Genomic DNA, 24,644 nt, shown 5'->3' with positions numbered 1-24,644 from the left:
TTTAATTTACTATTTAATTTATAAAATAAAAATAAATAGCTATTTAAAAAAATGCATGTATAATAAATAGTATTTTGAAAATATAATATAATTGCACAATATTAATATAATTTATTTTATAATATACATTTTTAACAAAAGAAGATAATTGTATTATATAATATTGTAAAAAAAAATAATGAAAAATGTTGGATTAAAAACTTTCATGACTCAAGGTAAATATAATAAATGCAATAAATATTTGACAGTTTGCAAAGTAAAAAACCAGCATGATTGACGAAACCCTATACTCAAGAAAGATATTAAAAATTCACAAATTATCATGAAGAAAGAGAAGGATATCTACCTTTTCAGGTTGAAGATTACTTCTTCTTTCTTCAAGAATTCTCGTAGTGGAAAAATTCCGCTCACAGCTTGCACTTGAAGCAGGAATTGCCAATTTTGCTAAAATTGGAAATTCACTTTGATGAGCCGCCCACCACTCTAACAAATTATCCACCTTAAATGTTTCATCTATTTTTTTATTTATGTAATTATAATATTCATCATCGGGTATTGACATATTACCAGAATTACCATCGCCCCATTTGTCATAAAACGATTCAGTTTGTTTAACAACAGTCGTAATTTGACTAGTCGATGGTATTTCATTTACTTCCTGAGCCTCTTGTAATTTAATATAATCTTTTATATAGTTTTCCGTCATCTTGCGATCTGTCCCTGACTACATACGTAATTGCTTGAATTTGGGACAGAGAAAAAGAGAAATAAAATGATACTTGTGTAAAACAAATTTTTCAATTAAAAAATGCTTTATATTAAGTAAAATCAATTTTACTCCTTTTTCGCTTTGAAAGGTATTACAAACTTCAAGAAGTGATATTCCTTTATTTGATTGTTTTGGTAAAATATATTCTAAAAATTTAGATATGAATTATAAAAAATAATATTAATAATACTTGAATATTGTTATTTAAGATATTCCTTTATTTGATTGTTTTGGTAAAATATGTTATAAAAATTTAGATATGAATTATAAAAAAATATATTAATACTTTGAATAAATTTGCAGGAAATTAATAATTAGATCGATATGTGGGTGTTAGGTAGTGTTAACCATCACCCAATATTATATTAATCATAACTATAATATAATATAATCTTATAACCATTAACTCATAATGTAAAAATTTTTATAAAAATGATTAAGGCCCGGCCCGGGTTTAACAATCTTAGGCCCGGCCTGGATATATTTTAAAAAAAATTTTTTAGGCCCGGCCCGGATATGTTTAAAAAAAATTTTTTTAGGCCCGGCCCGGGTATATTTAAAAAATTTAAAGTACGGCCCGGCCCTGTCCGGGCCGGGTTTAGGGTCGGGCCTGCAGGTCTCTGATATTTATATAATTTTAGAATATATTAATTGATATCATTATTAGAATACGTTTTAGATGGTTTATCAACCATTAGTTTAAGGTAAATATATATATGAACAGCAGAGTTGTTAAAGTATCTAGATACAAGTATCTGAATCCTGTATCTAGATATAAAAATGTGGTATCTGTATCTAAATATATTTTTGATTAAAATATCTATCTGTATCTAGATATTATTTTAGACGTATCTGTATCTGTTTTTAGATACTTTTTAAGATACATTAAAATATACTTTTATTTAACGTTTTTTATATTATAAACAAAAATACTTGAATGCAAAATTCTATTTCATATAAGCATATAATTTAAATATATATATTAAAAAATATTTACACTACTCTAATAAAAAATTATTTATATATAAAATATTAAAATATATAAAAAAATAGATATATATTCATTAAATATAATGTCAGAGTTTATTAATAAACCAGACAATATAGAAGAAGTTGAATATGAATATATAAAATTTATGAAGCCAATGTAAAGGACAGAAAATCTACTGACAATTTTAGTCCTAAAGAAACTGCACCAAAGGCTACTGGTTCAAAAATAAATGCACTCATGGGTGAAAGACTTTTGGCTCTTTTGGAAAGGGTGCCATCTGAAAGCCAGTAAAATATATATAATTAAAATAAACAATTAGTTGTTTATAATTAAAGAAATCCATATTGTTTAATAAAAATTAAATCACGTTAAAATTAAAACAAGGAAAAAAAGTACTGCTTTTAATCTAAAAAAAGATGCGTTGCGTTAAAAAGTAATGCAAACGCAAATGCTCAATTTGTGCGCACTATAAAGGAGAATTATAAATATAAAAACAATTACAACTACTTAACATAAACAATACGCTGAACCCGGGTTCAAATAAAATTCCCGGGTTCGGTTCGGGGTTTAAAATTTTGTAAACGGGGTTTTTGAATCGGGTTCAGATTTTTTCCTAAAAAGCCCAAGTTTTCTGCTCCTGTATCGGGCTCGGTTCGAATCCCTGGTTAGAAATAACAAAAGAAATTGAGGAGTTAGGGAAAATAAAGAAATTATTCTAAATTAAGAATGTTTTTTTATAAAAAATGTGACAAAAATAGATAAAATTAAAAAATAGTAAAAAGTTTAAAAAAATATAAGAAAATTAAAAATAACCAATAAAAAAATGACATATAAAAAAATATATTTTTTTAAAAAATTCTTTTTGAAAAGGAATCTTCCTTTTTTTGATGAAACATTTTCCTTTTCTTGGGATTCCTTTTTTTGATCTTTTCTTTTTTAATCGAAATATTTTATTTTTTGAATGGCACTTTGCCTTTTTGATACTTTTCCTTATTTGATTGACCCTTTTCCTTTTTTGATTAGGGCCTTTCTTATTTTGGTTGCGACCTTTCCTTTTTTGAATGGGATGGGTACTTCTGTAGGGCTTTGATGATTATTAGAATAATTAATATAACATAATAATTTTACAACAAGAATGACAATAATAAAATTTTGGGTGGCTAAATATTCGATATAAAAAAATTGTATACTAAAGTGTTATTAAAATGAGGCAATTAATTTTATTTATAAACATCCATTATTATTTTAGAAATTCTATTTTTAACTATAAACTATAAACGATAACCTTTAACATGTTATTATTTTATTTTGTATTTTTGTTTATCTTTATATTACGTTATTAAAATCACGTAGGCTAAATAAAATTATATTACCATTTATATTTTTTTTTCTTATGTCTAACAAAGTATAATTTTTATAAGGCTCAAAAAAATATTTTTTAATTAATAAAAAATTTTTTTAATATTGAATATAAATTAACTGTTTTAATTCGATTTCCTTTGTAGATTACAATACGATTCCATCCCAGTAAAAATATGAAGAATATGAGTGTTAATCACATTGACAGCTTTGATCAATTGCTAAAAAAAATTACATATCACGCTTCTACTTCTGTATTAGAAAAGGAAAAAAATATTTTCATATTCAATCAAACACAAAAATTTTTCTTAGGATTAGGATCCCTATCTGCTGCTTCGGCCTATTTTTTGGCAGCTTATGGAAAGCATGGTAAAATTTGAGATTTTAAGTTTAACTCTAAAATACTTATATCGAACACAATCCTTTTTGTTGCACTTCCAAAACTAAGCAAAGCAGATATTTATTTGATTAAATTTAAGTTTACATATCTACATAAAAATAGGAACTTGAATATCTTTATAAAAATTTTATATTTTCCATTCAAATTTTACATACTTTTATTTATTTATTCAAAGCATTTTATTTCCTCTTGCCTATAAGGAATTTATTTTCGGATAGTTCTTGATATCTATTTTTGTATCTTCAGATTCCAAGCTTGTTGCGTCATGACTAGTCATTCTGAATTATTTAATTAAGCTCATCCCGTTAGTGGATCGGCATTCTTTTTATTTTTCTATATTCTTTGACCTCAAACGCTTGGCTCTCATGTTATTTTCTCATTATCACTATACCAGTTGTATTTCGTTTTTACCAACACTAATTCATGATTATCAAATTCTGCATATCTCATTTTTCGTGTCTTACATTTTTTATGAGGGGATTTTGGCATTTTATCTAGTTGTATTCATCTATTATTAGATCAATCGGCGACTTTCCTGATTGTTCAATATTGCGATATGCTGTTAATATTTGTATCGTGTCAATTTTCATCTTGATCTCGATTTTTCTGCATAGTACTTATCTTTTAATTCTTAGCCCTTTTTCTACCACTTATTCAAGGATGGAATTAAACTTTTTTTTTGAAAAGTATTAGAATTATATTCTTTATAACCGCATAGTAAGAATGCCAATCTCGCAATTATTTACAGTGCAGGGACTGGTGGATTTTTAAAGTAATTAGTTCACAATCAAGACCTTTGCAGAGCTATTGAAAAATATTGTTCTAGAAACAATCCTCATCTCTTCTTTCAAGGGATAAGAGCAAAGCCATCAGGCCTTTTGTTATCGATTAAGGTTTTAAGGAGTATGGGATTTTAGCTTTTTAGGGCCCTGGGAATAATATCGTTTTTCACACTGTCTAGGTTTGAGAAATAGGCAAAAAGGAATTATGCCCATTTCTCTAAAGAGAGCTATCACGCTGAAGCTCAAAAATTTTCCAATGTGAAATGATAGAATTCATCTAGTTATAAAAGGAGAAATTTAACGGAACAAAGAAAAAATCCCATTCCTTTTGAAATGTAGATGATGAGCAAGTTGAAATGCTTATTTACTAAGATATCAGATAACAAAAACTTGAGAGAGTTGCAAATCGGATTCAGGAACTCGCGAATCGGCTTAAAGCCTTAAAGATACGAACACTGCGATTAAAAGGTGAACCGTAGAACGGATTCTAAAACCCTGATTTGAATGTGAGAGATACTTAGAGTAAGTATAATGGAGAATTGAAGATTTCTTTAGCTAATGTTTTATTTGGGCTTCATTATTAACTATCAATCCAGTGTACAAAAAAAGGAGAAGCAGTATTCATCAGAAGAGCATTGTGGGAGGATAATATTCATACAAAATCTTTAAGGTAGAGAGTGTGTGAGAAATGTTTAAGAGGATAGATATGGATTTAGGACTAGTAGGAGAGGGTTGCCAAGTCAAAACTTTAAATTGCGGGAGAAATTTGGTAAAAATTTTATTTTGCGAGAGTAATATGAAAATTACGCGAGGCCAAGTGCCGGTCATCGGCAGGGTTTGTAAAATGGCTTAGTTATTATCCCCAAAATCAGTAACGTTTCTTAATATTTTTCAAAATAGGTAATAGAGAATATTTGCTAGCATATTTTTTCCAAGGGTGTTGATTTATCGTTATTATTACTAAAATGTTATACCCATTTCTCCAATGCTTTTAAACCATCTATTTTGGAGTAATCTGGGAAGTTACAAAAAATAGAAAACGTAAAATCACCTCATGCAAGAAATATATAGCGTATTTTTAATATATAACATTCAAACAAAGTGTATAAAATAAAATAATTATCTTTAAAAATAAGTCCGATATAATTTAAAATTATGTTATGTATTTAATTGAATACAATCATAAGATTCAACCACAAGGATATATAGTCCAGTCCAAATAAAATGTTTTCCAATGCTTTTAAACCATTTATTTTGGAGTAATCTGGGAAGTTACAAAAAATAGAAAACGTAAAATCACCTCATGCAAGAAATATATAGCGTATTTTTAATATATAACATTCAAACAAAGTGTATAAAATAAAATAATTATCTTTAAAAATAAGTCCGATATAATTTAAAATTATGTTATGTATTTAATTGAATACAATCATAAGATTCAACCACAAGGATATATAGTCCAGTCCAAATAAAATGTTTCTATCCCAATTCTTAAAACTAAATAACACAAACACATGGTTATTATGATGTGTTATTATTGTATATAATATATTAGGAAGGAGATTGACAAACTAAAGATGTTTTTTGAAAAATATTTTAAAATTTATTAATAAAATATAAAAAGAATTAATTTTGTGTCTTAAAATTATTAGCCCATGTAGATTTTGATTAAATATTAATTTAATAAGTTGACTCTGGATATAAATGTTAAAAAATAAAATTTAAAAGAAAAGAGTATAAAAACTTTGTTAGAACTCAGTTGAAATGAATAAAATTTAAAAAAATATATAATTACAGCTATCCACTCTCAAACCAGTTGGCCTCTTATGATAGAATAAAAAAGTTAGTACTTTAATTCCTTGGTCTAAAAGCATTCCCTAGCCTGAGACCGCCTTGCGACACTTTATAACATGCTACATTACGCGATTTTATTTACTAAGTTAAAAATTTCATCTTTTCTAAATATTAAGTATAATTATTTAAAATAGCAATATATATAATATATAAAATTATATGATAAAATTTAAACACATATGAAAAATTAAAAAATACGATTAAAAATTTATATATAAAAAATTATATGATAAAATTAAACAAATATGAAAAATTAAAAATACGATTAAAAAATTATAAAATGTAAATATAAAAAATTTTACAATGATTTAGAAATTCTAGAAAATATTTTCGTTATAAATTATAGGTCTGCAGCTCTCTATAATATAAAATTGTGGAACATACGCAAATATACGTTAGATGGTGTCGCCCGAACAACAAATTGTGTTGGAGGCTGGCATTATGGAATAAAATCCCTATGCCAATTCTCAACTGACGTTTTGCAAATTTTTAAAGGGGGTCATAAAAATATGAACAAACATACCCTTATATCTTCAATTCGTAATGGAGAAAATACCGTGCCTCTCAAAGAAATATGAAGGTATTTAAAAAACGAGTTCATTGATATGTTTTAAAATAAGGAATTTCTGAATTTTTCACAATTTTAAAAGTGATTGCAAAAAATCAATGATTTATATCAAAATTTAAAATAGTGAAAGATAAGGATTTAGAAAGCAAAATCTAAATTAAATAACCAAATTGCACTATTAATCACCTTGTTAGACAAAAATTTTTATTTCCTATTTCAATTTTTGACATAGTTGCTAATCCTAATCGCAACAGTGAAAAATTATTTAATGTTCTAAATGTAAAACGAAACTAATATAAAAAATCTTCACATATTTTAAAATTTTTTTTATTTCTTTATAATTAAAAAAAATAATTAGTTTCTAAAATTAAGAAATAACATAAATTAAAAATCACAAGTAATATTTATATCATCGACATTGATATATTTAATGAACATTTTAATAATACATTACCTTTATTTATACTTATTTTATTTTTTTTATACAATAATACAAATTTGGTTTCAAGATTTTCAAAAATAATAGTAAAAACTGATAGAAAAAATAAATAAATTTTTGAATGAAAAATATGCCTTTAAACTTCTTAAATTGGGCTAATTAAGGAGTTGAGAAATAGCAATAGCTAATTTTAGTTTGAAAAATTTTAATTTCATTTGGCATTTTTATTTGTACCAAACAATTCTACAATAAAAGTATTTTAACCAACAAAATCAGCTAACTTTCGTTCGACACTGATATTGATATACTTTTAATATTTTATATTTTTTTATATTACATTTTATAGATTAATCATATTTTTTTAATTTTTATCATACATATATTGAGATTAATTATACTTTAAATTTTTTTAAATTTTGACATATAAAAAAAATACATATTTTAAAAAAAAAATTAGAAAAAAAAATAATAAATTTTTAAATATGCGGCGAATTATACAAAATATGCAGTATTTTTATGTTCTACGCAGCTAATTCGCGCTAACTGTGAACGAGGAGTTACTCTGCATTCACAGTTAACATGAAGCGCCTGACTATATCGATATTGATTTCTCAGCTAAATTAAACAAATCACACTTTGCCCCGGCCCACGCCTAAACCTTAAAAAAACAAATCCTCAGCCTTCAAATGAAATTTTTATGCCCATAGTTACCAACACCTTGGATATCTTTCGTGACCTAGCTTTTAAATTAACAAAAAACCTAGGGAAAAAATACGTTTAAACACCTAAAATTCAAATTAGGGGTTTTATGTATGACAGATAATTTATCGATCTAACTTCCTAATCATCCATTCCCCTTAAATGACCCCCACCTTTTTTAAAAAAATAAATATTTATAGTTTCTTCTTAATAGTCCTTTCTTTAGTAACCCTTTATTTTTTTTATATCATTCTTTTTTAGAAATATTTTTTTATACACTAATAGTTATACAAAAATATGTACATTATAAATCTTATTGAATTCATTTTTAATAGATAATTAAATCTTAATATAATCATTTCATTTATTTAAAAGAAATATATTTTGTCTTAAAAAAATTATCGCACTTTGAAATATTAATAATAAACGGGTCTTTTTTAAAAAAATGAAATTTCATATTTTAATAAAAAATATATAGAACTTAATATCATCAAAATTTGTAAAATTTGATCGAGTCCCTTTATAAAAAAGGCATAAAATTTGACAAATAATAACTCAAGGCCCTCAATTAACTTTTTTTCAAATATGGGCTTGAACTCCCATTATATAAACTACTGATGTTCGCCTTTTTCAAAAATTTCCTAATCATAAATTATAATGCGCAACACAAGCAAAATTTGATTTCTTTTTTAAAATACAATTAAAGAATTATTAAAAGTATAATTAGCAAAATTATGATTAGTCAGCCCTCACCCTTCTTGTATATTACCTAACAATCTCATCTCATACTGATCGAACTCTTACTTTTTTATTGCGTAAGTAAAGGCTATTCACAAATTTTTCTCTAGTTTGTCTAGAGATATAAGGTTGTATATTTTTATAAACCAAAGCCTTTAATTCGTTGCACATTTGATTATATGGTAGATTTAGAATAGGAGTTTTGTTATCGGTATATGAATCCCGTATTTCAAGTTCGCTATAAAGATTCAGGAATAAAACTTGGTGTGTATTTCAATAATTCCTCAGGCCGTTATTTTATTAGTAAGATTTTCTTTTGATAACAATTCTAATTTCTCTTTAATGAAATATGAAATTTTATAAAAAGTAAATGATGCGTTTAAAATTATAAAGTTTCCAAAGCTCGACGTTTTTTGAGTAATATTTATATTATATCAAAATAATATATATTTTAAAAAGAATAGAAATAAAATTATCTAAAAAGTATAGAAAATGCCGTATAGAAAATGCCAAAGGAGATTGATATACAAGAATTAATTGATATCCTTTGGCGAAGATAAAATTCTTCCTAAGGGTCACTTAAAATTAAATGCCATTTTAGCCTGGTGTTTATAAAAAAAATCCGAGCTCTAGATCCAAATATACCGATTGTGTCGGACATTGGGAATTAATGTGATATTAAGTATAAGTTGCTATACTTATTAATTTTTTTATCTCTCTGACCATAGAATTAGAGTTAAAGGAAAGCACAAAATGATCAATGCGTCTGTAATCCTAGGCTAGAATGAGTTGCATTCTACGATCTAAAATTGCCATCGAAATTACAGTGAATGTCGATGGAATATTAACTGAGCGGAAATCGCATTTACAGCTTGGTGGCGTATATGGTGAGAGGTAATATAGGGGACGATCACCAAGGTTGTCAATAGGTATGTTTGAAGGGTGAGGTATGACGATATCACCTCCTAAACGAAAGCCTATTGCTAAGCGTATGTTGTTGAATAGAATAAAATAGTTTCGAGCCATTCATAACCCAAGCCAAAATTGTAGATAGTTGGTGGAAAATCATTAACTTGATTTATTGGAAAAGTAGCATCGGGGTTAAGAGCGAGGAAGAGCCCTTCAAAACTGCCTTTGAATAAAAGAACAGAATCTGAAGGATGAGTAAATATTTTTTATTACTCTAAATAGTTCTTTACTTTACAGTTCTCGTTTACCAAAAAAGAAATGTAGCTTTTGTAAAATCACTTTCATCAATCCATGAAATTTTTTTTAGATATTATTTATATAAATAAAAATTAAGAGTTAATAAGTTAAAAAATTTCAGAGGCTTAAAAATTCTAATATACATATAGAAATAGAAATTATCAAACAATATTCAAAGATTTACTTATTTAAAAAAGATAGCGCCAAACAACGAGATACCATGAAATAAAAAATTCATTTTATTTTATCAATCTAAATACTTTACATCTTCGTTGATACTTAATTTTAATTTAAAAATAATCATGAACACTCGGCAAAAATTACAAAAACTTTATTATAAAAAAAATACTAATATATATAATGTACAAAATTTAATATAAAATATTTTGAATATTAATTATTAAAATATATATAAAATAAAATATGTGATTCTATTTAAAATTATTACCCTACCATTCTAAAATATCTTTATTTTCGCCTAGCTATATTAAAATTGTGTTACATTTACCTTTGCATTTATAACTGCCGCTATTTTTTATGACATATAGATCTCACGAATATGAATATTTGTTGTCTTTACTCTACCCATTTAAAGAAAATAAAATTAAAAAATTACAAATTAATTAGAATATAATATGATTGTTTTAAAAAAATTAGACATTAAAATTTACTTGGGCGAACATTTTGATGATCTTAGCTTGTGGTCGGCTAGTATCTAAAAAATAATAGGAGAACAGGCAAATTTCCGAAGGGGGAAACGTCCACAAGCTCCCCTCCCCTCCATTTGTTGCTCCTATGTCACAACTCCATAGTTAGTGATTAATAGTAATACTAATTTTAAATCAATCAAATGTGAAATAAGTCATTAAAAAGAGCGAAATAGGATGGTTTAACTTATTTTATATGCACTATATTTCTACAAATCTGTATAAATTATTTATACACTTTTCGTAGAAAAAGAATTGCTAATGGCGGTTATAAAAATATTTTAATATAATTTAATAATACCACGTTTCTGCAAATTTAAAAAAATTATTTTTCATAAAAAATAGCGAAAAAATTGCTATGGCAGATATAATAATATTACTTAAATTATATTTATATATTCTATTTTTGCTTAGGGGTTATAATTTATGTAAAATAAAAAATTGTATCAATTGAAGATAATTTTTTTATATTTAATAATTTCATTATGAAATGCAATAAAATATTTATTGTAATTATGGCGAGCTCTCTCCATTTTTCTTATAAATAATTAGTATTGTATCTTTGCCTCATAAGGAAAACAACAAGCTTGTCCGACAAATGAAATTTTTTATGCTCTGTTGTAAATATTTAAAGATGAACATTTTATTTATATTTGGATATTATAAAGGATTTAGATATTTACGTTTAAAATTTTCAAAAAATGCTACTTTGATAAAATATTTTTTTGAGGAGTATTAATTATCAGCACAACTCATCTTACCGATATTGATGATAGGAAATCAATTTTGCTTTAATTTTAATTTATTTAATATTTTTCGATGAGTTTTTCATCTTACATTTCCATTAATTATATTGAAATTGTTAGGACATTTTGATCATAAATATATTTATGATATTTAGAAGTATATTTTTTTTATATACCAGAAAACATGGAGATGAAATATAACGAAGGTTATTAAAACGTCAAGAATTAGGATGCTCTACTTAAAATTTGACTTCTAAGCTCTAAAAGGGGTTTTAGCAAAGTTTAAAAATTTAAGCAAAATAAAGAAATAAGCATTTTTCAGTCGAGAATAAAAACGCTCTCAAAAATTCTAGAAATAGCGACAATTCTAAAAAAAAATCTAAAACTTTTTAATTTTTTATGCAATTTAAAAAAAAAACATGAATAAAAGAGATTTGCCTCTAAAATGATTATAAAATCAAAGTATTTCCTAAATTATTAGCAAATCAAAATATTTCCTAGATGTCCCAAAGAAAATATATATAATGTTGAGATTAATATCTATCAATCTAATGTAAGGTTATAAATTAATTTTCTGAATATAACCTAATTTTATCATATAATTTAAAAATTTCATGTTGATTAGAAAAAAAATACGGATAGGCTTCACGGTTTATAGAAGCATATGATTTCTCCACATTCTGAAATTATACAAAAGTGGTAGCCCCTAACCAATTTTCTCTTTCTCTCTTTATTTATTTCTTTCTTTGAGGTGTTACTGGCTATCCCTATTGGTGTGTCTGTATTGCAGGGCGATAAGGTGTCTTTGATAATTATTACCCTTTATACATTCTGAAACCACCCTTCTTAATCAACAGTCTAATTCCTCTGTCGATATATGTTAGTTTATAATTAATAAGGAAATTCTTAATTAAATATGTTAAAATTTTAAAAAAAATAGTTTAATTTTGATCCCCATATTTAGCAATAGATTTTATACATGTTGTAGTGATTGAATATGTTCTGGTCTGGGTGTGTGCTGTAATAATATCTAAGAATTCCTATATTTGGTATAATTTTTCCATAAGCATTACCTAATTTTATGATAACAAAAATATCCAAGGTGTGTCGTAATAACCTGGTATTTTTTGCGTTTTTAATCAATCGACATCTAAAGGTAAGCGTCACGACAATCTAATGTAGTGAATTTAGGACCTTCTACTATTTGTAATGTCTTCAGGCATTGGTAGTAAGTAATGATCAACTTTTAGATGAGGATTGTTGTATAAAAGTCTTCAAAAATCTAACTATCATCTTTCTTTAAAATGTTTACATTTGGAGCAGCCCATTCAATTGGATTGATCGTTGGGATCCTCCACTTATTATTTCTTGTTTAAAGCATGTGTCTAGATGGCATAGCCATAGGCGTTGTAATTTCTTTAACGTGTATTTTTACATTAGTTTATCCTTAAATATTTCTTAAAATCTTTATTGAATTTTATCTCCTCCCTAATATTTGCTGCATTTAACCAATTTAGTACTTTTTTGTTAGTTTTAATTAAATACAAAAATCCATGATAATCCAAATAATGATAATTCATGGCTGTTCGTCACAATTGCCTTTAGCACTGGCATATGTAGTCTGTCATCGAAAAAATATTCTTACATTCACATTTATTATTTCTAATGTTTGTAATGCTTACCCCGGTAAATAATTAGTTACGATCGCTGGGTATTATGACGTTTTTTTTAGTTCGACTATTGTTTTTTTATATTAAGTGTGAAAACATGAGCCCTAGCCCTATCAGGAAATTATTTTTTATCATAAAAGTTATGACTTTTCTCTTATCATATTTATATATTTTACTAATAAGAGTTATCATATTTCCTTTTTTAGCGTTTAGAATATAATATCCATACATTTTTTGAGTATTAGCACTTAGAAATATATAGTACTTCGTAACAAATAATCAAGGTTGGACAGTAATTATCATAATTACAATTCCTTTTTTATAATTAGTAACTATAGTTAATTCCACTTTTTAAAAAAGGGCTAGTAATTATAATTAATTACATTTTTTCAGACATATAATTAGGAATTAACAGTATGATTCCTAATTACATTTATAATTTCTTTTCTTATTTAATTCCTTTTTATGAAAAACGCTTAATAAATCATTTTTTTATATTTAAAACTATTAATAATTGTAAAATTTCATTCATATTTTTGGTGGAAACATAGAGTGATTAATCTTTAACTTTTATCTTGGACTCTGACGATAACTCCAAAATTTTCTCTTCAAATACAATTTTACTTTCAGTAGAAGAAAAATCTAAATTGTCAATATTCAATCGAAATTTTTTAAAATAACTAGTAAAAATGAAAAATCACAAGAACTGCTTGTTCTCTCTGCAATCTAATCGTAAAGGGCCTGAATCAAACCCCCAATAATTTTCTAAAAGATAGGAAGGTATATTTACATATTAACTTTATGTTAATCTTATTCCTTTAAAGAATGTTAACACAATTTAATCATTGAAATTTTTTAGAATCATAAAAAATAAATATTCAACAAACTTTACCAGAATATTTTTCTCAAAGTCATCCAAAATAAGTCATCAAGTAGCTAATGATTTAATGCAAATTTTGTTATAATAAGTCATAGTATTGTTGTCTTCATCAGTACCTGAATAAAGATTATTTAGCATTGCAACTGGAAAAGTTATATAGAACATATTTAATTTAAATAACAGACTGTTTGAAAAATAAAAATAAATACCTTAAAAAAATTATCTACGTTTTTCTTAAATATAGTTAAAAATATTTTCAATATCTTTTGTTTATTAGTGTATAATGCCTGTAATATTTAATTATATTTAGACGACATAAATAATATTCCATTTTGTAACACAGAATTTTATAGCATTTCTTAACAATGTACAAATATAATGTTTATAATAATTTACATGTAAATGTCTGATATGATTTTATATTTTTTATTGAACGAGTAAAATCTTTATATTTTTAAAATATAAAAAAATTGTAATATAAAATAAATATAATTACATTATATGCTATTTAATAAAGTTTCTCGTTTTATAATTTTTAATAAAATCCTGCTTTAATCTTGCTATAAAAGGAAGTTTAATTATATAATTAAAAATACTCTAGAAAATCAGATTACATGAAAAAATAATTATTTACCGTTTTTATAAAAGGAATTAAAAATTTTATAAGTAAATGTAATTAGGAATTAATTAAATTTTTGAGTAATTATGCCTATCCCTGCAAATAATATATAAAAAACATATGTAAGAAATTTGAGACATAACCTATGAGGAATAGGTTGATCTAAGGTTAGGAACGGTTTGTACTGCCAATTGTTAATATATTCCTGATTCCTAAAACCTTTTTGTCTCTTTTTTTAGGTTTTTTTTTAAATTCCATTTTATTATTGAATAGAATTCCATTTTTATAATTTTAATTTTTCCAAAAGTTGTTAAAATTTATAATTCCTTTATTTGCTTCTTACAAAAATACATTATAGTAATAGAAGAAAAAAATATCTCCACTAAATCTAAACAAGTAATATATTAAATTTGATGTATAATAATATAGTTTTATAGGTTTATCAAACAGCCAAACAGTTTCATTTTATTAGCTCTATCGCATTGATGCTCGTACCATTATCAAAAAAACCACTTTTGGTAAATAATATATTTACTTATTATAACGTTACCAGGGAACCCAACCTTTGTTTAAAGCAAAGGTTAGGTTTCTACCAAGAGATTAAAGTATAACCCATGATAACACCCCAGAGTATCTCAATTTTCAAATAATGGTATTAAATTACAACTAAATTTAAAAAATACGATTTTAATCTAGAAAGTTATCAAGGTTCGTTCCCCCACTTCTTTTAAAAATTGGGTATCTGTTTGGGAAGTTATAAAAGTTTATTTCAGATCAAAGGTTCTACTCACTTGGATTCCTGAATGTTAAATAGTATTTATTTGTTAAATCTGCTTATTTTCAATTTTTGCAATTCATTGAGTTTTCTTTAAATTGTAATGATATTTAAAAGATATATTCTTAGTTTGCCTAATGAAAACATGAAATTTGCCTAAACTTTTACTATGAATCCAGCTTAACAAACATTTATAGAATTACTAGACCTATATATTATTTATGTGCCTACTTCTAGCTCCTCACTTTAAAATTTTTCTTAAACCTTCAATAAAAAATCTTTAGACCGTGTATGATGAGAAAGATATTACTAAAGTTTAATTGACATCTTAAGAAGTCTTAAAAAAAACTTTTTCACCTATATCCATTTAAGAAATCGTCCTAACCCAGTCTTCTGGAGGGGGAGGGGGTTAGGAGGAAGAGGCTCAGCCTTTGCTGGAATGACATAGAGTTTGTGAATGTAATGTTTATCATCTAAATTTTTAAAGTTGATGAATATAATTTTAAAATATGTCCTAGGTTTATTAAAATTAGATGAATCCATATTTTATTTATAAATTTTTTCAGTACAAATTTTATTTAGTCATATCTAACTCTTTGCCAGTTTTTGGGATAAAAATAAATAAAGGAAAACAATAAATAAAGAAGAACAATAATAAAGTAGAAAAATAAATAATTTACCAAATTTATAATTTGAATATCTCATCTTTAATTTAATTGAATTAAAATCAGTTTGCAATGAGAGTAATGGTAATAACAACTTGAGACTACCAAAAAAGGCTTGTTTTATTTAATGAAAATTATTTGTCATGACCTACGCTGTTAGTTAAGAGTTAGAGATATGTTTGAAAGGTTTAAAAGGTACAGGAGGTAAGGTAAAATTATAAATATCACAACCCTTGCAACTATAGCATAAATTTAAACAAGTTTAAATAATTAAATAATGGATCTTCATTTAATGGTAGAGATAGATATCTCTCAGATCCAAAATTTTCTCCGGAGGGGAGGGGGGAGGGTAATATTTTAATATTGAAATAATTTTTTGGAACATTAAAAATTTACTAAAATCATCATATAAAATTAATTAGAACTAATCTTATATTAAAAAAATGACAATTTCGAACACAAATAATAAACTATTGGGAAATACAAAATATTTAAGAGCGAATGTAATATTGTTAAAAATCTAACCCGGTTTGTAAATCACAATAAAATGATATAAAAAGAATATCGTTCACAAATGGAAATTTAATTCACATTTTCGACAATTTGTTTTGTAATTTTTTTAAAATCATTTTTATAAATACTTTATTAAAAATTTCTGTCATATTTAAAACACTAAAATTAAAACACTATAAAATTAAAAATACAATTTCATAATTGTATTCCCAAAAAGGAACCATAATTATATCTAAAAATTTTTATCTGAATTTTTTGACGCATATAAAAATTCTTTAGCTTCGTTTGTAAAAGAAGATTAAATCTATGTATATGTATATTAAGTAGAGCTAGTCCATTCAATCGATTTTCTGATGACGTATCTCTAAGATAGGTTTTTATTCTCCGTAGAAAAGGTCTTTTCATTTGTATTTGTACTAATTGGTATTGTTGCCAAAATATACAAGTAATTTTAATATATTTTGAAAATTATAAAGTGTGCAATGGTTTCATTGCGTTTCTTGGAAGATTATTAATTAATTAATCTTATACCAAGATTTGAATTATGAAATTAATTGGTCATCAAATACTGCTTCCTTTGAATAAAATTGTGGTAAATATTAAATTTTAATATCAAGATTTAATGTACCCTAAGACCAGGCGCATAGGCAGTGGGTGGGGGGAGGCAGCCCCCCCCAAGCCAAAAAATGCAGATGCCGGATATATTTTTCAAAAATATTATCATATTAATTTATATTTGTTAATATTTAATCCTATCTCATATTAAATATATATTTAATTACATTTATTTATCACATCACTAAGTTATTTTATCAATTAATATCGATTTCGAGTTTTCCTTGGCGTAATATTCACCTATTATTTTCAAATTTTGGCTTAATATTTATCTACCATTTTCAAATAATAATTATTTCTGAAACTCCTTGTCCAACAGGAAGAAATAAATTGCAAGCTTGTCTAACGAGATGGAGTCTCCGCCATAAAGCAGTAACAGCCTTTATGGAGTTAGAAGAGCCGATTATTAATGCTATTACTGAAATATCACAATGGCCTGAAAAAAATATTTCCTCAGAAACAAGAAAATTATTGGATTCAATACTTACTCCAAATTTTTTTCTAATCAGAATGTATTATTTAATTATACAACTATTTTATGTAATACTTTTCAAAAACATCTCTTTCTTTCTTTCTTTCTTTCTTTCTTTCTTTCTTTCTTTCTTTCTTTCTTTCTTTCTTTCTTTCTTTCTTTCTTTCTTTCTTTCTTTCTTTCTTTCTTTCTTTCTTTCTTCTTTCTTTCTTTCTTTCTTTCTTTCTTTCTTTCTTTCTTTCTTTCTTTCTTTCTTGACTTGATTAAGAAGATTAGAATAGTGGAGATCATTTTATTATAACTCAAGGAAATTAGAGCTAATGTTGATGAAGAATTTTATATGTTATTGTTGAGTCTAAAGCAGAGCTATATATGTTTGATATTTATCTCCCTCGACTTGCAGCAAGGCAAGCTCATCGTCAAAACATTAATATAGGATCGGTAGAACAGTATTATAAAACAAATGTCCCTCTCTTAGATACATTTATAACCCAAATAAATGAATGGTTTTTAATTTATCATGCAGCACTTACCAATCTGCAGATCTTCCACAAAAGCCTTCACAACCTTTTTCAGATAGTGATAGAAAAAAAAATATTTATTAGATTTATCAAGAAGATGTTAATCTTATGATGCCTTATTAGCTGAATAACTATGTTTAAAAGATTAACTATGGTTGATATAGTCCCAAAAAATGCTATGAATGGTTTGCATATTTCAAACACATTTTAGATTATATTCCCAATGTATTAAAATGGTTATATATATTAGCAACTCCTCCCATGTAAACTAATGAGAGAACATTCTCTTTTTTTAAGAAGAATAACAGAGCCCTGCATGCAGAGGTACCATTTGCAGGGCACGGCCTAGATTTATTTCGGGCCCTTCTTGGGTATATTTAAAAAAATTAAAATACGGTCTGGTCTGGGGTCGGGCCTGCAGGTCTCTGAAAAACATACCTAAGAAGTACAACTTCTGAAAGTAGATTGAATGGTTTGAATCTTTTGAATATTCGTAGTTGACGCCAAGCAAGGGTGAGATAATTGGAAAATTTGCTTAATCCCAAAGAAGATTGGATTTTACATTGTAAATATATAACATATAAATACATTTATTCCTAAGAAACTTTTTGTGTATTAAATTTATATTTCCATCATTAAATTTTTTTATACTTTATATATAAATTTTAAAGGCTCATAAAATTCTTCTATTTTGGGTCTATTAAGTGATTCATATGGTGGTTATATTCACTTTATATTTTATAATTCACATTTATTTTATAGTTTTTCATATGCCACCAGTTATATCCGTTTAATATTTTTTAATTCTTTATTTTATAGTTTTTTATATGCCGGTTTATATATATAATTTTTTTATAAATCACATTAATTTAAAATTTATGTATTAGAAATAGTTATTAGTCGTAATAAATTTATGCTTGATATTTTTAAATAACAATAATATTTCTTAAAAAATTTTATTATCTCCCCCTCCCCTTCCCCAGACCAAATTCCTGCGTACGCGCCTGCCTAAGACGAATTTATAAATTATCGTATTTATAAATTGAATAGAGCCATTTACTGAATCACAAATTCATTAATTTGAGTCAAAAATATATCCAAAATTGTTAATAAAAATGGTTATTTTTTAATAATTCTCAATTGAGTCTACGTTAATGTTGGAGCGATTGTTTGCCTATGCACAATCAAGGCTTCTCAAAATCATATAACTTCGCTTTCGCCTCAGTAATCACATAAATCTGGTGAAATATTTGGTTGATATTATCTGTTTCCTAAGTTATGTCACATTTTTGTCATATTTTGTGATAAAGTGTAACAATACCCTAATTTAAAATTGAACTCATGACTAAATACGATAAATTAACATTCGTAGCAGCTTAACGTTTTACTCTTACCGTAGCAGTTTTGCGTTATGCTTTCACGGGTTCTCAAATTTTAATGTATTTATTTATTTTATTTTTTTGGTCTTATAAAAGTAGATATCTTCAATATGGATATAAATCGATAGCTAATCAAATATTATATCCAGGAGATTAATTCTTCTCCCTAGTGTGCAATTCCAGGTCTAGAGGGGCAGTAATATTTTAATCAACACCAAAAATTTATGTGGGTATCTAATAAAAGATAATTAAAATGTCTTTAATATCTTTTGATTGTAATATTAATTATCACTCTAAGTGGGCGAATCTAGGTTGGGGGGGGGGGAGGGGTCAAGAATATTTTAATCAACACAAAACAATAATATTGGTATCAAATAAAAGGTAATTAAAAAATATTTAGACTCAAATAATAGTAATTATTTTTGTTAAATAAGTTGCGTTAGTCTGGAGGGAAGGGGGTGGAGTAAAAAATAAAAAATCGATATTGGTATCAGATGAAATGTATATAAATATCTTTTGATTGTAATGGTAATTATCACTCTAAGTGGGTGAGGCTAGGTTTTAGGAGGAATATTTTTATAAAATATTAATATGGGTATTAAATAAATGCTAATTAAAAATGTTTTGACTCAAATAATAGATTTCACTCTTGGTCTTAATGGGTTGGACTTAGGTCTGAAGGAAGGGGGAAGGGGTAAAAAAATAAAAATTGAATATTGGTATCTAATAAAATTAACATCTATCATCAAATCAAGGATAAAATTCTCATTCCCAAAACCGTTATAAACCTTTATAAATATCTGAACCGATATAAAAATTTTGAAGTAGTAAAAAAACCTTTGTGAATTAGGAGTTTCAACCAAAATAAAAAATTTTACATTTTTTCCTTGTGATATTACATATTTTACTATATTTGCGTCGTTTTAAGGTATCAATCTATTTTCTAATTATTAAATTATCAAAATATTTGTTTAATATCCATAAGAGGTATGTATTAATTTTTTGATTGTGACTTAAATTGATCAACAATCTTTTAACTGCTTCTTATAGAATTAGAGCCATATTCCTATTTTCACTATTTTAGTATGCAATATATATAAATAACCAATTTGTATATTTTTAATTTAGTTGCATTTATTTAATTAATTTAAGTATAATATCACCACCTACCCGCGAGTAATTTGATAGAAGAGTCATTATTCCTAAATTTCAAAATGATCAAATTTATAAGGTTTTAATTTTATATATTATTAATTGAATTTTGGCATTTGAGTATATTTTAAAGCATTAGTAGTGTTATAACTTTTATTATGGAGAATAGATTTTGTGTTGCTTGAAATGCAAGTATTTGCAAAGTTCTTCAAACCTGTTTTTTAGAGAAATTCATAAACCTTTAAACTAATAATATCTATATGATGTGTGTGGCTTTGCAAATTGATAGCGCAAATATCGAAATCTAGCCATAATATTTCTATTGAGCACTCATTAAATTCTATGATTAGGGCTAAAATGAATAAAAACACATTAATAAATTCTTATTCAATTATGATTTCTATATATTTTTTTTTATAGTATTCATAGATACTTATAATAAAAATAAATTAATTTCATATTTCATCTACTTTATAAATAAACAATATATTAATTTAAGTGATGGTAAAAATTTTAATAAATAGTATTCATATTTATATAATCCTGTTACTTCAATAAATATGATTTAAAATTTTTTTTAACTGCAATGAACCTTTATAAACTTTTACAATTAGTAGATGAACCAAGCCAAACCTTTAAATTTTTTTCTTATGAACCGCAACCGAACCGTAACCATTGTAAATTTTTATATGCTGAACCGCTATAAATAAATTCGGGTCCCTACTTTTTGCTAATATTTAAAATAGAATGTATTTTGAGTGTAATACTTTGCAATTAACTATTCAAGAAAATCTTATATATTTTTTCAACAATTTTTGTTACTGTGAGTGACTTTTTACTTTTTATTTTAACAATATCAATATAACATTTATTTATTTAAAAATATTAATTTGTATGTTCTGTCTAAGAAATAGATCCCTAGGTTCATATGTTTGTGATTTAATTTTCTGAGATAATTTTTTTTAAATAAAATTTATAGGAGCGGCTGTCCATTGGTAGACGTTGCTATTAATGAGAATATAAAATTGGGCAGGTTTTAGATTTGTTTATTTTTTTAGTCTCTTCTTGAGTAAGCAAGTTGCTATTAATATTAGTCGGGAAGGATGAGACATCTGTATAATTCCAATTAAGGGATTTGCTAATGGCTCGGAGGATAGTGGTCAGACCGTCGGTCTTAGGTCGTCACCTGTTTAGAGGTTGCATGATTCTAGAATTTTAGGTATGTGATCCATTTTCTAATAGGAGGAATAATTTATTTACTGAAGAGTGACGTTGATGTCGACCTTGACTTTTGATATTGAGATAATGCCTTCCCTTGGCATTTAATTGGCATTTAATAGTATCATGCAATGATGAGGGTAAACTAGGTCGCATCCGAGTCTATATTCTAAAGACTCTTAGTTGTTCATTAATTAAGAGATTCTCCAGGTTTTTACTTTACAGTTGCAGCAGTCATTCATAGCCTCAGATTTTATCTTCGTTTTGAAATGTTGAATGTCCTCAAGGGATAAAGAAGAATATAAATTTGTAAAAAAAATTTATATTAGAGGTGAAAAATATTTTTGTGGATTACTATTGTGGAAAAAGGTGTATCAATAGAGACATTGTTTTGCCACATTGTTAGAGCCTGATCTATTAAGTTATCGTTGAGATATATGATACTAGATATTAATGAATTATGTTAAACGGGAATACATGAAAAGGACAGGGTATGAGGGATATTAAGTCAAAGACCCCCCTCCTCCCCATTTTCTAGGTATTGAGTTAATTCCTAGTTGAACGTAGTTAAATTTAGATTTAAAAATTTTTCCACAAAAGATTTAAAAAGTGTTACCAAAATATCTATGAAATTTTTCAAAAGGAAAAACGAAGAGGATCAAAATAAATGAAAATTTTAGGTAAGCTGGTAGTATATTTAAAAAATTTTACATGTTAAAGAGTTAAAAATTTTGGATAATGATGCCTCAGATGGAGGGATGTTTGATAGGGGTGGTCCTAATAGGGTAAGGTTATTAAGGTCTATTGTAGCCCGATAGCTCTGTGGAATTATTATCAATGAAACTCCGCATTGGGCCTGTTAAGAGTGAGTCCTATATTTTGGGATTTGTTCAAGAAAGTATAAAACTTCTAATGGAAGGGATCCACAAATGATTCCATCATCTAGATACCATATGTTTAAATTCAAGTCAAATTTGGATTTAAGGTAGAGAATATCAAGACAGAATAGGAGATGTCCAAGTGTGTCCCCTTCCTGGATACCTTTGTCGGAGTCTATATTTGAATAATGCCATAAGATATTTGGAAGAATTTTGAATAATCTCAGAATTTGGGATAAAAATATTTTAAGAAATGTTTACGAGATATGCTGTTGAAGACATTTTTAAAATAAGCTTGATAATGGCAGTGTTAAGAGGAGAATTTTGGATATATATACGAATGGCGTGAGAGGCTATTTCGCAGCTTCCCTTGACTCGGAAAAATTTGATATGTGCTAAGTAAGTTAACACCTACAGTTTTGACTCGTGTTATTATTATTTTTGCAAGTAATCTCCTGAATACAGAACCGATTGCGATGGGGCTGATATCTCCACTGAGTTTTTGTATAGCGATAAGGTTAGCCCCATAAAGAATTTGGTGAATCTGTTCAGGAATGTCTTCGTTTAAAAGATTATTTAAAAACGTTTTAAAAACATTCAAAAATATTTTTTATGGTGTGTGTTGGATTTTATGAGGAAGTGAATAGAAGAGCGAAAACCATTTAACCCTGCTCCAGAGAATTTGTTGAAGGAATTTATGGATTGAATTATTTTATCATTAGATATGGTAGTCTAGTATATTGGGTAAGGATGTATACGAGTCAGGAGTCAGGGGGGTGAAAATTGGGAAGCAGAAATGTGTCAGAATTTGGTGGAGTTAATTTATTTTCAATGGATGTTAATTTGAGAGCCCTATTTAGGTCACCCTCATTTATTTTTTTCATATTTTATTTTATTGCATCGATGAGATAGATTGTTCATCATTATTATGACTCTTAGGTACTTATTCAATCATGAGGAAGTTTGAGTTAGATTTGATTAATTTTTATTACTTGAAACAAGATTATAAATAATTAAATGATAAGTTTAGTAAAATAGTCGGACGACAATAATTATTTAGTATAAAATATATGTCGTTGCGACAAATATTTTCAGCTGATTATTTAGAAAACATTAATTAGAAACCATATACATAAAAAAATCTTTCGATTTCATTATTCAGTGCATGGCTTGTGAATGTTATGCGAAGGATGAAATCATATAACTTACTTGACAAGATACTTATATAACATAATTATTATATTATAAAATAAATAATATAGACTGGATCCTTATTTCTAAGCGGCCTTTTGGTATTTAGTGGAAGCTGTTATATATATGCATTACTTGACTCTTCAAATTATAGCATGTTAACACCATTTGGCTCGATGTTATCTGTTGGTGGTTGGCTCACATTTTTATTATAAATTTTATTTCATTAATAATTCGATTTAAATTATTTGTATAATATGTATTTTTAATCGTCTTTTTGTTTTAATCTAAATTCGTTTATTAATATTATATCAAAATATAGAGATATTCATAAATAAATATTCAAATTTATGGAATTATAGACATTCCCACTACGATATTTATATATGACATAATATATATGTTGTTGGCCATGTGTTTATTCTGGCAATGTGTTATTTTTTCAACTTTAAATCATTTTTGAGGGCATTTTTTATACTTAAAAATCTAATTTTACCAGAAATATATTCGAGCATGTTTAGAATACATTTATGAATTGTAGACAATTTGCCCTTTGAGTCATTTATATAAAATCCTAGGAAAAACTGATATAAAATGGCAAGATTGTCTGAAATTTTTAGGGTAGGTATTCCAAACATAGCGGAATATCTACCCAATAATCAGATTTTAAATTTTAAAAGTGCACAAAAAACGATTTAAAGTTTATAAAAAACACATTGCTGCTAACATATATTTTGTTATTTATAAACTTTGACCCTCATCCGCTTGATTTACCTAGCGTTCGTATTAATCGACATATTTTCTTTTGAAAAGATTGCATTTCCCAGCGATTATTCCT

The 24,644-nt window shown here is 26.1% G+C and overlaps 1 protein-coding gene and 1 long non-coding RNA gene across 3 annotated transcripts; one reads left to right on the top strand and one right to left on the bottom strand.

Annotated features, from left to right (window-relative positions):
- Window positions 1-3,141: 3,141 nt before the first annotated feature.
- Window positions 3,142-24,123, top strand: LOC135928365 (transmembrane protein 256 homolog). Of its 2 annotated transcripts, XM_065464820.1 has the most exons (5): window positions 3,142-3,488; window positions 14,786-14,823; window positions 14,865-14,945; window positions 21,499-21,552; window positions 23,878-23,941. In XM_065464820.1, the coding sequence occupies exons 1-4, from the start codon at window positions 3,296-3,298 to the stop codon at window positions 21,529-21,531; spliced, it is 345 nt and encodes a 114-aa protein (XP_065320892.1). In that variant the 5' UTR covers window positions 3,142-3,295; the 3' UTR covers window positions 21,532-21,552; window positions 23,878-23,941. The 2 variants fall into 2 exon arrangements, with proteins under 2 accessions (XP_065320892.1, XP_065320891.1); XM_065464819.1 differs by lacking the exon at window positions 21,499-21,552 and having other exon boundaries at window positions 23,878-24,123.
- On the bottom strand, window positions 10,313-10,732 carry LOC135929035 (uncharacterized). Its single transcript, XR_010572457.1, has 3 exons — window positions 10,700-10,732; window positions 10,477-10,636; window positions 10,313-10,386 (listed from the first exon to the last, which is right to left on the bottom strand). It is a non-coding gene; the product is annotated as an uncharacterized LOC135929035 (long non-coding RNA).
- Window positions 24,124-24,644: the final 521 nt, after the last annotated feature.

The sequence above is a fragment of the Gordionus sp. m RMFG-2023 genome, chromosome 4 (genome assembly GCF_954871325.1).
Source record: "Gordionus sp. m RMFG-2023 chromosome 4, tfGorSpeb1-WG-v2, whole genome shotgun sequence".
Classification (NCBI taxonomy): domain Eukaryota; kingdom Metazoa; phylum Nematomorpha; class Gordioida; order Chordodea; family Parachordodidae; genus Gordionus; species Gordionus sp. m RMFG-2023.
The sequence above is the reverse complement of the archived record's forward strand: the minus strand, read 5'-3'. Positions and strand labels throughout refer to the sequence as shown.